We start from the raw sequence: 12260 nt of genomic DNA on the forward strand, positions 1-12260 counted from the left end.
TTGTTTTTCATTGTCTGAATAGAGAGAGAGAGAGAGAGAGAGATTTGCCACATATTTCATTGCATTTGTAAAAATGTGCAGCATGGTGTAATTATTACAATGAAGCTGAACTTGAAATCATCATTGTACAATGCCTGGTTATGATTAAAATAAGCTGAACCAAAATTATAAATATTGTCTCTTCTTGACTGACGGATTCACGACTCAAATTTCATTTCATTGTTGTTATTTACAGTTATTAGTATATGGATGTGTCTATGTATGTATGTTGTATGTAATATATATATGAATGTGTGTAGATGAATGTACATACATAAGGACAGCATGAATGTAATTATGCACTGTGTAAGCAGGCACGGCCTGCTACACGTAAACAAATGGACTCCAGGGGTAGGGCACGACAAGCCTATGGCTTCTCCCTAACCCTTTTTCGGAAAGGACAGGACCTATGGACACTAAAAAAATAAAAATAAAAAAAAAACATATATAAAAAATAATAATAATAATGAATATGAAAAATGTTGGAATTTGTGTGCAATGTATGAATGTATGTCCTCCTTCCGAAACTGAACTGAACTGAAATTTAAAAACAGCAAAAGGTAGCCCATGAAGCCTTGATTGTTATTTTCATTTTGTTTTTGTTTTTGTGCATTCCTAAACCAATCATTAGGAGGCCACTGAGCAGCAGGCACCCCGGACCCGGTTCAAATCAAATGATTGTCTTAGGAATGTCTCCGTGAATACAACGCTTCATGGCATGTCAGTGCAAACTGACAGAAAATAGGTTATTTTTGGGGTGGAGAACCACATGAATCCAATCAAAGGGTTTCAGTTTTATTAATATCACCACCAGAGACAATGCCGGTAGTTCAGCAATTAGTTGTTACCTTTTTTTTCCCCCACAGAATCTAACCATGTTTGGAAAATCCAGAATAAGCATGGTTACGAAGGCTTGGGGTGAGACTGTGAGTAGGTCATTAAAAAAGAAGAAAATAAGTGTGTTCAACAAATCTGACACTAGGAGCTTGACCCATTAAGGACGGGAACGCACTAGCTTTTAACCACTTTTAACCGTCATTTGAAACTTTAGCTGTTGAACAATAGCTTTGCCACGATAGCTTTTATCTTCATACAGATTCCACTATTTTCAGTGACTCCAAAAAATATGCAGCTTTTAATCACATGACATATTATTACACACATCTTTTTTTGCAATAACAGTCTTATAAGTACATGTACTATGCATTCACACGCCTCCCAAATGTTTAGTGTCTTTTTTTTGCAGAATGATCCCAAGCAATGTCAGAAGAACGAGATTGTATTATTTGTGAGTTCTGAGGTGCATTTTGACCTGGGAGGACTGACTGAAGCCCTTCCCGCACACCGGACAGGGGTACGGCTTCTCCCCGGTGTGAACCCTGACGTGGACCTTCAGGTTGCAGTTCTGGTTGAAGCGCTTGCCGCAGAACTCGCAGCAGAAAGGCCTCTCCCCCGTGTGGAGTCTCTGGTGCTCCTTCAGCTTCCCCAGCGAGCTGAAGGTCTTGCCACAGATGTTGCAGAGGGACGAGCCCAGTTTGTCGTTGCTGCTGTTGTTGTTGTTGAGCGACTGCATGTGATACGTGAGGTACTGCTGCGAGGTCAAGGAGGACTCCATGCAGTCTGCAGACTCCATGTCGTCGTGGTCGTGATCCGGTATCGAGTTTTCCTCGGGCGGTTTCTCGTTCCAGTCCCGTCGATTCGGCAGCAGCAGCACGTGCTGCTCCGCGCACTCGCTTTGAGTTCTGGAGCACTGTGCGCTGCTACTAACCGGAGGTTCGGGTTCAAAAGCACCGATGGACTCGCCATACTCCTCGTGACGAGCTTCCGTTTTGAACTGGTCCGTTTTGAACTGGTCCGTTTTGAACTGGTCCGTTGTGACGCGGATGTCGCACTCTTCTTCCACGCCGTCGTCGACGACAGGCGGAGTCGGGTCGGCCTGTCGCCGGGGCGTGCCGCCGCCGTTGTTGTTATCGCTCGTCCCGTAGACACAAGTACTGAGGTCACCGTCGCCCGGCGTGTGGATGGCGGCTGGCTCCGGAGGCTTCTCCTCGTTTTGACATGCTCTGGGATTCCGTTCCGCCTCGTTTTGACATGCTCTGAGACTCCGTTCCTCCTCATTTTGACATGCTCTGAGAGTCCGTTCCTCCGTCTGACATGCTCTGAGAGTCCGTTCCTCCGTCTGACATGCTCTGAGATTCCGTTCCTCATTTTGACATGCTCTGAGAGTCCGTTCCTCCTCATTTTGACATGCTCTGAGAGTCCGTTCCTCCGTCTGACATGCTCTGAGATTCCGTTCCTCGATTTGACATGCTCTGAGAGTGCGTTCCTCCTTGACCAGCGGGGGTTCCGGGTGTTCGCGGACACCAGCGGGACTCGTCTTGTCGATCTCACATTGTTGCTGCTTCTCGTGGGGCGGCGGGGGCGGGACAACGCGAACCCACACAGTCTGTTGTTGTGCTGCGAATTAAATAGGAAAACAACAAGCATGATGAGCTCACATGATTTGCGTTGTTGTTAGAATGGCATTATAGAGTAGAGCGTCGCAGTTTCATTGCGACGAGCGGCCCGGAAGAGAATTTCCCAGTCATTTTTCCCCATAGACGTTTCAGAAAGTATTTATTTAAAGACCTTTAAAAGCGTCGGACAAAGCCAACTCGGATGGTGACAAATCATGACAATAAATACAAAACAGTGGGCCTAACAAATAATTAGAAAGAAGAAAAACGACACCTGCCCTTTTTTTCTTAAATAGCCGATCTACAAGACCACAACGTGTCGCAGCGCAACACGTTGTGAGCTTGTAGATCGGCTATTCTCAGCATGCAACTAAGGTAATTGTAAAATGACTTATACTGGATCTCTTCTCCACTAGTCCCTTCCTAGCATTTTAGTCGAGTTTTTATTTGTTGACAAAATTGCCGGTATTTTTAGTCTTAGTTTTAGTCATCATAGCTTAGTTTCTATTTAGTTTTCGTCCGTGGTAAAAGGTAGTCGACGAATATTTTTCGTCTTGGTTTTAGTCGACGAAAACAACACTGGGCTCAACATGTCACTGGCAGACTATGCTGGCAGAGCCTGGACATTGGACAGGTGTGGGCGGTCTTAGTCAAAGTATAGTAGAGCTATATTTAAACAAAAAACAAATGTAATGTAGTAGTCATTTGATTAATTTGATTTGAAAATAGGCCTCCACAGACTAGACTGCCTTTGGGTAAAATACAATAAAAAGGTGCTGTCTATGGTGCTGAAAGACCAAACCAAACACTCACGTGTTTGCTTCCAAGGTGGTGCGTGTCTGTGTGCGTGTGTGGACGGACGGGGGGGTTGCATTAAGCCCTATAGGGACTTATAATTTCATGTCACTATAAAACTCAAATAGTGAGAAATCAACACTAATTTGACATTTTAATTCCAGCCTCCAGGAGGAGGAAAAAAGGAAAGAAGTAGCAAACAAAAAGAAGAAACTGGTTTCGTAATATTATAGATTGGCAGAACTTTGTTTGCGTTTGGCAGTTGTTTATGATGATATGTGCTAAAAGGTTGACTTTGAGACCCGTTTGTTTCACCATGCCTCTATGCCTGGACTCCTTTGGGTGAGCCATTTCTAATCAATGGCGCAAAGAAACAACCCCTGAATATATCTTTACCAATATTTGGAGTTTCATGATGATGGCAAACAAGGTATAACTAAAATGCAATGCAAACTTACCTCTTCCAAAGTGCAAATAGGCTATGTGCTTTAAATGGAAGGTTGGAAGGTTCCCGTTGCACATTTGCAATCCACAATATAGCTTTTAGCTTCAGAAACTATATAGTTTGATCTAACAACTTGCCGTGCGTTACTCACTCATCCTGATGACTACAGTGGGAGATTAAGGATCATGATGATATTGGGTTTGTTTATCATTTCGTTACCTTGTCCTCTCTCGTTGCTTGCAGCGAGTTGCCTCCTCAGATACTGATTCTCACTTTTCGTCCGGTTGATCTCCTCCTGGAACTCGGAGATGGTCTCCCGGATCACTTGGAGAATGTCTTCAGCGGTTGTCATCAACCGCTCGGTCAGATACGTGTTCAGGTATTGTAACTTAGTCATCGTTTAGTTCGTAGAACTAGTAATACAAATACTAATAATGTGGTGCGATAGTATCTGTGATCGCCTCTGTTTACTTTTACCGACACATCCGCGGATCAACGGCGCACGCATGCCTTGTGGCGGCGACGGTCACGTGACGACAAGGCGCGCTACCTCACTCTGATCATGGTTACTGTAGTTCTGTAGTCCTTGCGCAGCAGTGTCGCGCGCGAAAACAGCCGATCTACAAGCTCACGAGGCCGTCGCACGGCGTTGCGCTGTGAGCTTGTGGATCGGCTATTTTTTACGCCGCCAACGAAATCAGGCTGACGTAAACAGCACACACAAAAAAAAGATGGCGTCCTCGTCGGCTGGCTGGATTCGTGACGTCATGTCGTTACCGTAATGTACCCTGGCAGTGGCCGGCGTGTCTCCCTCCCTGCCAGGATCATTGATTGATTGAAAATGTTATTAAGTTTGCGGAATTGGTACAGTTCAAGGAAAGTACAGGTCAATACAAAATCTGAAAAACAAATGTGATAATAATCATACACACGCACAGGTCAAATATCAGACATTAATAGAGACGCTCAAATCAGGTTTTCTGGGAGCGATACCGATATCGATCTTATGAAATGTTGCACATTTTAATATTTCCAAAATGATTATGTCTAAACCCACTTCAAAACTGTTCCTGTGTTGTGGGGACTGGGGAGGAAGGAGAGAATGTTTAGGCCTGTCATAAAAATGTTATACTATACATCTGATTGACATTTATACCACTTAAATGGTGTAATTCTCCAGATAGGGTAAATTGCCGATTGATTACCGACCAGAGTGAATATCGGCCGATGACCAATCGCTGGACGGTTGTCGGAGAATCTCTACTCTAGACATTACGTTTTCCCATCCATCCACCCCCCCCCCCAGTCAAAAGAATAAACACAACACTTCTACAAACCAAAAATACTCAATTACTACTTTATTAAAAAATAACATTTAATACACAATGATACAACACTGTACAGTAATATGTAAGTATGTCTGTGTGTGTGTGTGTGAGAGGGAGGGAGGGAACAAAGTAGTCCCAGAGAGAGAGACAGTAGACTGAAGAGGAGGGATGCTGGTCGTGCTGCATTCATGGCACTTTGATGTGAAGAGTAGCCTAAGATTTAGACTGCATTTTTAATCCATTCTGACATTTTCAATCTAACGTTAGAATCGATAAAATACTAAATCTATGAGAGTCTAAATCGTATGCTACTTGAAGAGGACACTAGAACTAGTAACTATCTACACTCTAAGGCCTAAATACTTTTAGCTCACAACCGTGTAGCAAGACTATGTGAGCTTTTAGAAGGTGTATTTGTTTTTAAACATTTGAGAAAAAGGGGACCGTATCTATGTTCCCCAGGTTCCATGTTCCCCTCCCCACAAACGAAAATGGTTCTTTGTTCCCCACTTAAAACAATAAACCTAACCATAAACTCGAAAGGTTAAGTGGGAAACACAGGGATGGGGGAAAAGATGAAACCTTGCCCAAATTAGGGACAACCAGATTAATGTTTAAATAATGCTCATCTTTTTTCAGTCATTGACTGAGGGGTTTCGAGTTGTTCCGATGTACAATGTATTTCTGATAGCGAGGGCAAATTTATATATGATATCCCAAGCCCACATGGAACAAACCTCCAACCATTCAGACATGGATTCAGGATGTGTATGATTTTCCAGTCGGGGCGTTATTTCAAAAGATTAAAAAATAAAAACACTCAAAACTTTTTTCATAAGTTAGAAAAATAATGCATTTTTTTCCTCCTTCAAAATAATCCCATAAAAACTTTAAATAAAGAAAATCGTTAAAAAATAAACATACTTCTACAATATTATATTATAAGCTGACAGGATGCCACGTGTTGTGAGCTTGTAGATCCGTGATATTCTCACTAGTTTGGGTCCCGGGTGGGGGGGGGGAGACAGACATAGAATCTCTCTTTCGGGTCTCGAGCTAAAACGTTTGGGAACCAACTGCACACTATGTGACATGAATGCAGCATTAACCCATTCTGACCTGAGATCAGATTCATACGAGGTTTCCACGGGACACACACTGGTCTGATTAACCCATTCTGACCTGAGATCAGATTCTAAAAATGTCAGTCGTTCTTCGAATTTTTCAAAAATAGCAGACCTACAAGCTCGTATCGCGCCACTCGGTGGCGCGTTATGAGCTTGTAGATCTGCTATTTTTCAATAGCTAAAGCATAACATGATGCCAACACCAAAATGGGTGCCCGGTCAGAATGGGTTAAGTCCTGAGAAAAAAAGTAAAGTGTACAGTTCATTCTTCAAGAGGGGTCGGGCTGGAGTCGGGCAGTGGGCACTGCTGAGCAAGCACCGGATTCTAAAGACCAATCGTTTCATTGGTTACTAGTAAAAAAAAAAAAAACGACCTCCAATGAGACCACTCTTCAAAAAGAAACTGACATTTACACAGACCTTCGCCGTTATAGAAACATTGGGGGAATATAAACCTTTTTAGTCTGCACAGACTGACCCCCTTCTTGAAAAGAAAAAAAAAAAGCTTATATACGTTAGCCTGGGATAATACTGTATGGCCTGTGGTGGTGATGCAGTCACTTTCTGCATCAACTCAATCATTATGCTATAGTGCGGGTCATACAAAAAGGACGCCACAGAACTCCTACATTGCATGATAGCTCGGGAGTGGGACTAGTGGTATTTTACAGAACAATATCACATTATCTTATGAAAGAGCAGAGCAAAGTCTCACAATAGATTCCTCCAATAGTTCAATGGACAACATGTACAGAATACACATCATGGTTAAGTTGTACTCAGCGCTGCAACAATGCATCAGGATATTAGCAATTTAATACTTTTGTGCCATGGATTATTTTAGGCAAGAAACCTTTTTATGTGTCAAATAGTGACAATACTACAAGAGTCAGAAACTCTTGTTTTAGAACAGGCATAAGAAAATGTGAATTTCAAATGATCAGCATTTATGGATTTACAACCTTTTTCACCCCAGCCCCATTTAATACAATTAGGCATATCTGCTTCATGACATAACATTTAAAGGTTTCTAATTAAAAGGCTATTCAGAATCAGAAAGATGCTCCCAAAAATATGATTTATTGAAAACCATGACTAAACTTGCAAGTGAAGTACTTTACAACCTAGATTTTATTCTCTCCTGATATTTGGCTACAAAGTATGTGGTCGACTTCTTGCCAGCAGACTAGACAAGTACAAGACAGGTCTCAAGTCTAGTTCCCCAAGTCAAGATTAACTTGACATCCTATGGATTTGAGGTGTCTAAAAATAAAGACACGCTTATCGTTGCTGTCGGGCACAAACCTTGCATCTCCATATTTAAACTTTTTTTATATTTATTATTTTTTCGTAAATGTATACGATGTCTACTTACTACCTTGCATGTTTTCCAACATCACAAACTGCTTCCAGTACTCCATGGGCAGGAGGGACAGCAGACACTCAACAACCATAGCCTGTCATTTGGGTTAAATACGGCATGAACCACTAGTGTTGGTCCAAAAATCGCGAGCCAGATTGCTGAATGCGGATGTCCATTTTCGGGTGTCCACTCTTTTCTATACAAGCCAATTGGAGGGAGAGAGTTGACAGGAACGAATTTAGAGAAACTGCATCAAAGTGCCACACTCATACAGGCCCAATACCGTCGGCACAAAGCTGTAGTGATGCACAGGCAGTTCAGAGCTCGCATGGATTGCAACGTGATAAGCACAGACTACCTGAAGATGAAGGGAGCTGCTGTCATTCTCCAAGCAGGGTTCAGACAGAGGCATGAAAGTCAGAAGAGAGCCGAGGGGAAAACGGCAGGCTGCTACCGTTATTCAGTCTGCAGTGAGAATGACGATATGTATAAATATAAAACGATACTTGCTCCGTAGGAGCGCAACCATTATCACCCAAAGCCGATACACAGCTCTCTTTGAGGGCAAATATCTACAACGAGAGTATACAGTTAAGACGTGCCACCTTGAAGATACAAGCCACCTACAGAGATTCCAGAGTTCGGGAAGGTCTAAAAAAAAAAGAAGAAGAAAGGCACTGCCACTGTCATTCAAGCTCACTACAGAATGCACAAAGTGCGCATGTCCTACAAAACACATGAGAGAAGTGCCGCCATTACGCTACAGTTGTACCGTCGACGCTGGATAACGAGACGTCAGGTACCGGGAGGCAGAGAAGGCACACAGAGGCGTTTTGCTGCAGCGGCCTTTCACCTCACCACCTCAGTGCCATACAGATCCAGAGATCGCTGAGAGACCACTGGGCCCTGCAGTCTGCAGACTATCTACAAGAGACAGTGTCACACAAAAAAAGGTAGCGAAAATAGCAGCACTACAAGCTCACAACGGGTTGCATTATAAGCTTGTAGAACTGCAATTTGAGCTTGTAGATCGGCCATAAAAAATTAAAAACAATAATAAAAAGGAACCGTTTAAGGTAGGACATACAAGGTTTCCACCCGACAGCGTCATTATAAGTTGTGGAATGTTGCACATTGTTGCAATTCTGAATGCATCTCATTTCAAGGTGTGTGGAAGACTGTGTTCATCATGCTAGGTATACGACTAAAGAAAGGCTAAATAATTCAGAAAAGGCTAGCTATAAGTCATCAAATTGTGTCTTAGAGATTTCATATTCAGTGACAAGTAAAAAAAAAAGTAAGTAAATGACACATACTAAAAACTGACTATGCAATACAAATTCTATTGCAGGACTATGGCATGGAGAAGTGTTAGGCTAGATAAAAAAACATTCTAAGAGATGCAGAATTCCTTGTTCTTTGAAAATAGGAAGAAAAGCCTCGTCTTAATGGCAGCAAAATTAGCTTTTTTTTTTTTTTTCTTAAAGTGTCCCATATCAACATGATTCACAAAGTGGGTGGTTTTAAAAAAGAAACAAACAAAAAAATAACACCGGTTTCATTGCCCTGAGAAATAGGTTCCCTCGCGGCTGTGGGTCTGCAGGTGCCTTTTGATTTTGTCAGAGCGGCTGAAGCACTTTCCGCACACCGGACAGCTGTAGGGCTTCTCGCCGGTGTGGATCCTCATGTGGACCTTCAGGTGGGCCATCTGCGTGAAGCCCTTGCCGCAGATCTGGCAGCGGAAGGGCTTCTCGCCCGTGTGGCTGCGCGCGTGTTCCTGCAGCCGGCCGGAGGAGCTGCAGCACTTCCCGCACACGCCGCAGCGGTAGGGCTTTTCCCGCGTGTGCACCTGCACGTGCACGTGCAAGTGGCCGGCGTGGCTGAACGCCTCGCCGCACACCTTGCAGCAGAAGGACGACATGTGGGCCTGCAGCGGCGACTTCTGGTGAGGGTCCACGGCCGCCGCGCTGTTGTTGTTGTTGTTGGCGGCCTGTTGGTTACGCATGTGGGAGCCCTGTCCTCTGCCGCCGCTGCCCCCGGCGGCTCCCTTGGAGCCCGCCATCTGTCCCCCGTTCTCCACGCCGATAATGTCAATGTTGTTCTCGTTGGAGCAGTTGGGGTTGACCGCGGCCAGGGGCTGAGGAGGGGCGGTGTTGGACGCCGTCGAGCCTCTGTGCGCCGCTCCTCCTCCGCCGCCGCCGCCACCCTCCGCCTTCACGTGTCTGGACGAGCGGCCGGAGCCGGAGTCCCTGGTCTCCCTGTTCTCCACGCCTTGGCTCTGCTGCTGGGGGAGACTGGACGTGTGGGCCACCGCCTCCTGAGGGGGGTACTCGTTGGTGACGCGGGGCGGGGTGAACATGGAGTCCGGCGTGCCGCACGAGCCGCCGCCGCCACCACCGCCGTGCCCGCCACCGCGGAGCTGCTCCTCGCTGCCCTGGCTGGTCCGGAGCTCTCGCTTGTCCTTGATCTGGAGGGGGAGACGCTCTTCGTGGCCCATGCTGGGACTCCACTCGCGCCTTGGATGCTCGCCATCCTCCTCTTCTAGCATCATGGAGGGACGGTCTGACCACACACACACACACACACACACACACACACCAGGGGGGAGTCTCAAGTTATCATCTACAAAACAACAAACGTTGAGAGAAGAGACGCTACACAATCTAGCACTACAACTGCACTGACGATGAAGGCGGGCAACACGAGAAGAATCACATCTTAAAGCTACAGTGCGTTACAGCCAGCCAAACAGCCAGCCACAGTCGGCTAACTTGGGGCTAGCTTAGCTGGCTAACGAACAAAGGTTGCGCAGGCAGCCCCACAACACCAGCTGAAGTTGCCTACAGCTAGCCGACGAGCTAACGCTAGCCAGATTGGAATGTGGGCCTGCAATAAAAGCAAAAACACGCCAAACGTGTCCCTTTATAGTAGCCGGATCATCATAAACACTCGGTGTAAAAGTCTGTGCCTCACTAATAAGCGACACGACAGCCATATTATGGAAAGTGGGTGCGACTTTTTCCCCACAACACGACTGTTTAGTTAGCAGCCAGCAGAGCATAATATAACGTAGCATGCTAATGCTAACCAACCTGGCCATAGCCCAGTGGGTGCCTGCCTCTCGCAGCCTGTATTAGCATGCTAATGCTAAATGCTAACCTGGCCATAATAACTCAATGCCTTCCTCTCGCAGCCTGTAGCAGCATGCTAATAATGCTAACATATCGATATTAACTGCGGGGGGGGGGGGGGGGTTCCATAATATTAATGCATGCCTCTCGCAGCCTCCTGTAGCATGCTAATAACGCTAACCTGGCCATATCTCGCAGCCTCCAGGCTGTAGCATGCTAATAATGCTAATAATAATAATAACGCTAACCTGGCCATATATCGCAACCTCCTGGCTGTAGCATGCTAACAATGCTAATAGCGCTAACCTGGCCATATCTCGATGCCTGCCTCCCGCAGCCTGCGCCTCAGATGGTCGTTCTCCCGCTCGCGCAGCGCTATCTCCTCTTGGTACTCCAGGATGGTGTCCTCCACGGACTTGTAGATTTCCTGCGCGGCGAGCATAAGCCGCTCGGTCAGGAAGACGTTCAGGAACTGCAGTTTGGTCATTTTTTGGGGTGCTGCACGAAAGCAACACGGGGCTAAAATTTCATCCAAAAAAGATGCTGGACTCTCTGGGACTCCCCCCCAAAAAAAGAGATGCTTATTTGCTGCTAAGAGAGGCCAGCGGTCAGGTCACGTGACGCGGGATGTTATTTACCGTAATGACGGGGAATGGGAGAGTTCGTTTTATTTAAAAAAAATATATCCACTAGACATACTGTACACAACTTCCCTATTGTTTATTGTTCCTCAAAAACGTCATCTGTTTTGACTGAGAGATTACCGCGTGTCAAACGTGTTGTGAATGGTCAGTCACATCAAACGCATTCCCGTCCTCTAGGTGGCGACGTGAGAGGAACCCCGCTGACCAGTGAGCGGATGCAGTTTCTCCTCCGGTAGCCATGGTTGCCATGTCCGCTCATTATAAGCTACTTTGGACTTGTTTTTATTTGGGCTTGTTAAGTTGTTTCTAAAGAGAGTAGTTGTTTATTGTGGCTTGTTTCTAAGTAGTAGTTGTTCATCTGGTGCAGGTTGATAAGGTCCTCAGCTCTAAACTCAGTAGAAACTATCCTTACACCAATCCATTATTTTTGGATCAGTAATCAGTAAAAGGTAAAAGGTGTTTTTGTTGACCAGTGAGGCCTAACAGGAGCCACACAAGGTTTCTTCGACTATGCATGCACTTCTACTTCTAGGTACCACAGCAGGCCCTTAAAACAAGGCTCCAGACATCCCAAAACAAACTGGTCAGGCCTTACTCCCAGAAGGCCAGAACCCACCCTTTTTGACAGGCTGGAATGGTTTAGGGTTGATGTCAGAGTACAGCAACTTGCAATGGGCTTGCATGGTACGTCTACTCTACTCTACAAGATTTGCTTCGCTACACCATTAAGATACCCATGTAGGCCTACCTGTCTAAATACTTTAATAAGTCCACACTCATAAACAGCAGAGGGAGTTCAACACACCACGTGCACAATCCCAGATATATGGCTCAAACAAGGGATTCAATTAATTTCATTCCTATGCCACTAAAATGTGGAACGCCCTACCAACAGCCATTAAGAAATGTGAATCCCTAGACTCCTTCATAAC

The 12260-nt window shown here is 45.2% G+C and overlaps 1 protein-coding gene across 1 annotated transcript; it reads right to left on the reverse strand.

Annotated features, from left to right (window-relative positions):
- Positions 1 to 1211: 1211 nt before the first annotated feature.
- Positions 1212 to 11238, reverse strand: LOC308326230 (uncharacterized protein). The gene is made up of 4 exons (XM_080779038.1): positions 10991 to 11238; positions 9119 to 10115; positions 3955 to 4136; positions 1212 to 2496 (listed from the first exon to the last, which is right to left on the reverse strand). The coding sequence occupies exons 1-4, from the start codon at positions 11169 to 11171 to the stop codon at positions 1322 to 1324; spliced, it is 2535 nt and encodes an 844-aa protein (XP_080635164.1). The 5' UTR covers positions 11172 to 11238; the 3' UTR covers positions 1212 to 1321.
- Positions 11239 to 12260: the final 1022 nt, after the last annotated feature.

Source organism: Protomyctophum bolini, assembly GCF_963924005.1.
Source record: "Protomyctophum bolini genome assembly, chromosome: 2".
In the NCBI taxonomy this organism is placed as follows: domain Eukaryota; kingdom Metazoa; phylum Chordata; class Actinopteri; order Myctophiformes; family Myctophidae; genus Protomyctophum; species Protomyctophum bolini.

Bases quoted from the DNA above. Each gene is read 5' to 3' on its own strand.
- LOC308326230 (XM_080779038.1), bottom strand. From the start codon at position 11,171: ATGACCAAACTGCAGTTCCTGAACGTCTTCCTGACCGAGCGGCTTATG. The intron at 10,116-10,990 runs GTTAGCGCTATT...GTGTGTGGTCAG, and splicing joins AGGCATCGAGATATGGCCAG to ACCGTCCCTCCATGATGCTA. The intron at 4,137-9,118 runs GCAATGAAACCG...TTCTACGAACTA, and splicing joins GAGGGAACCTATTTCTCAGG to AACGATGACTAAGTTACAAT.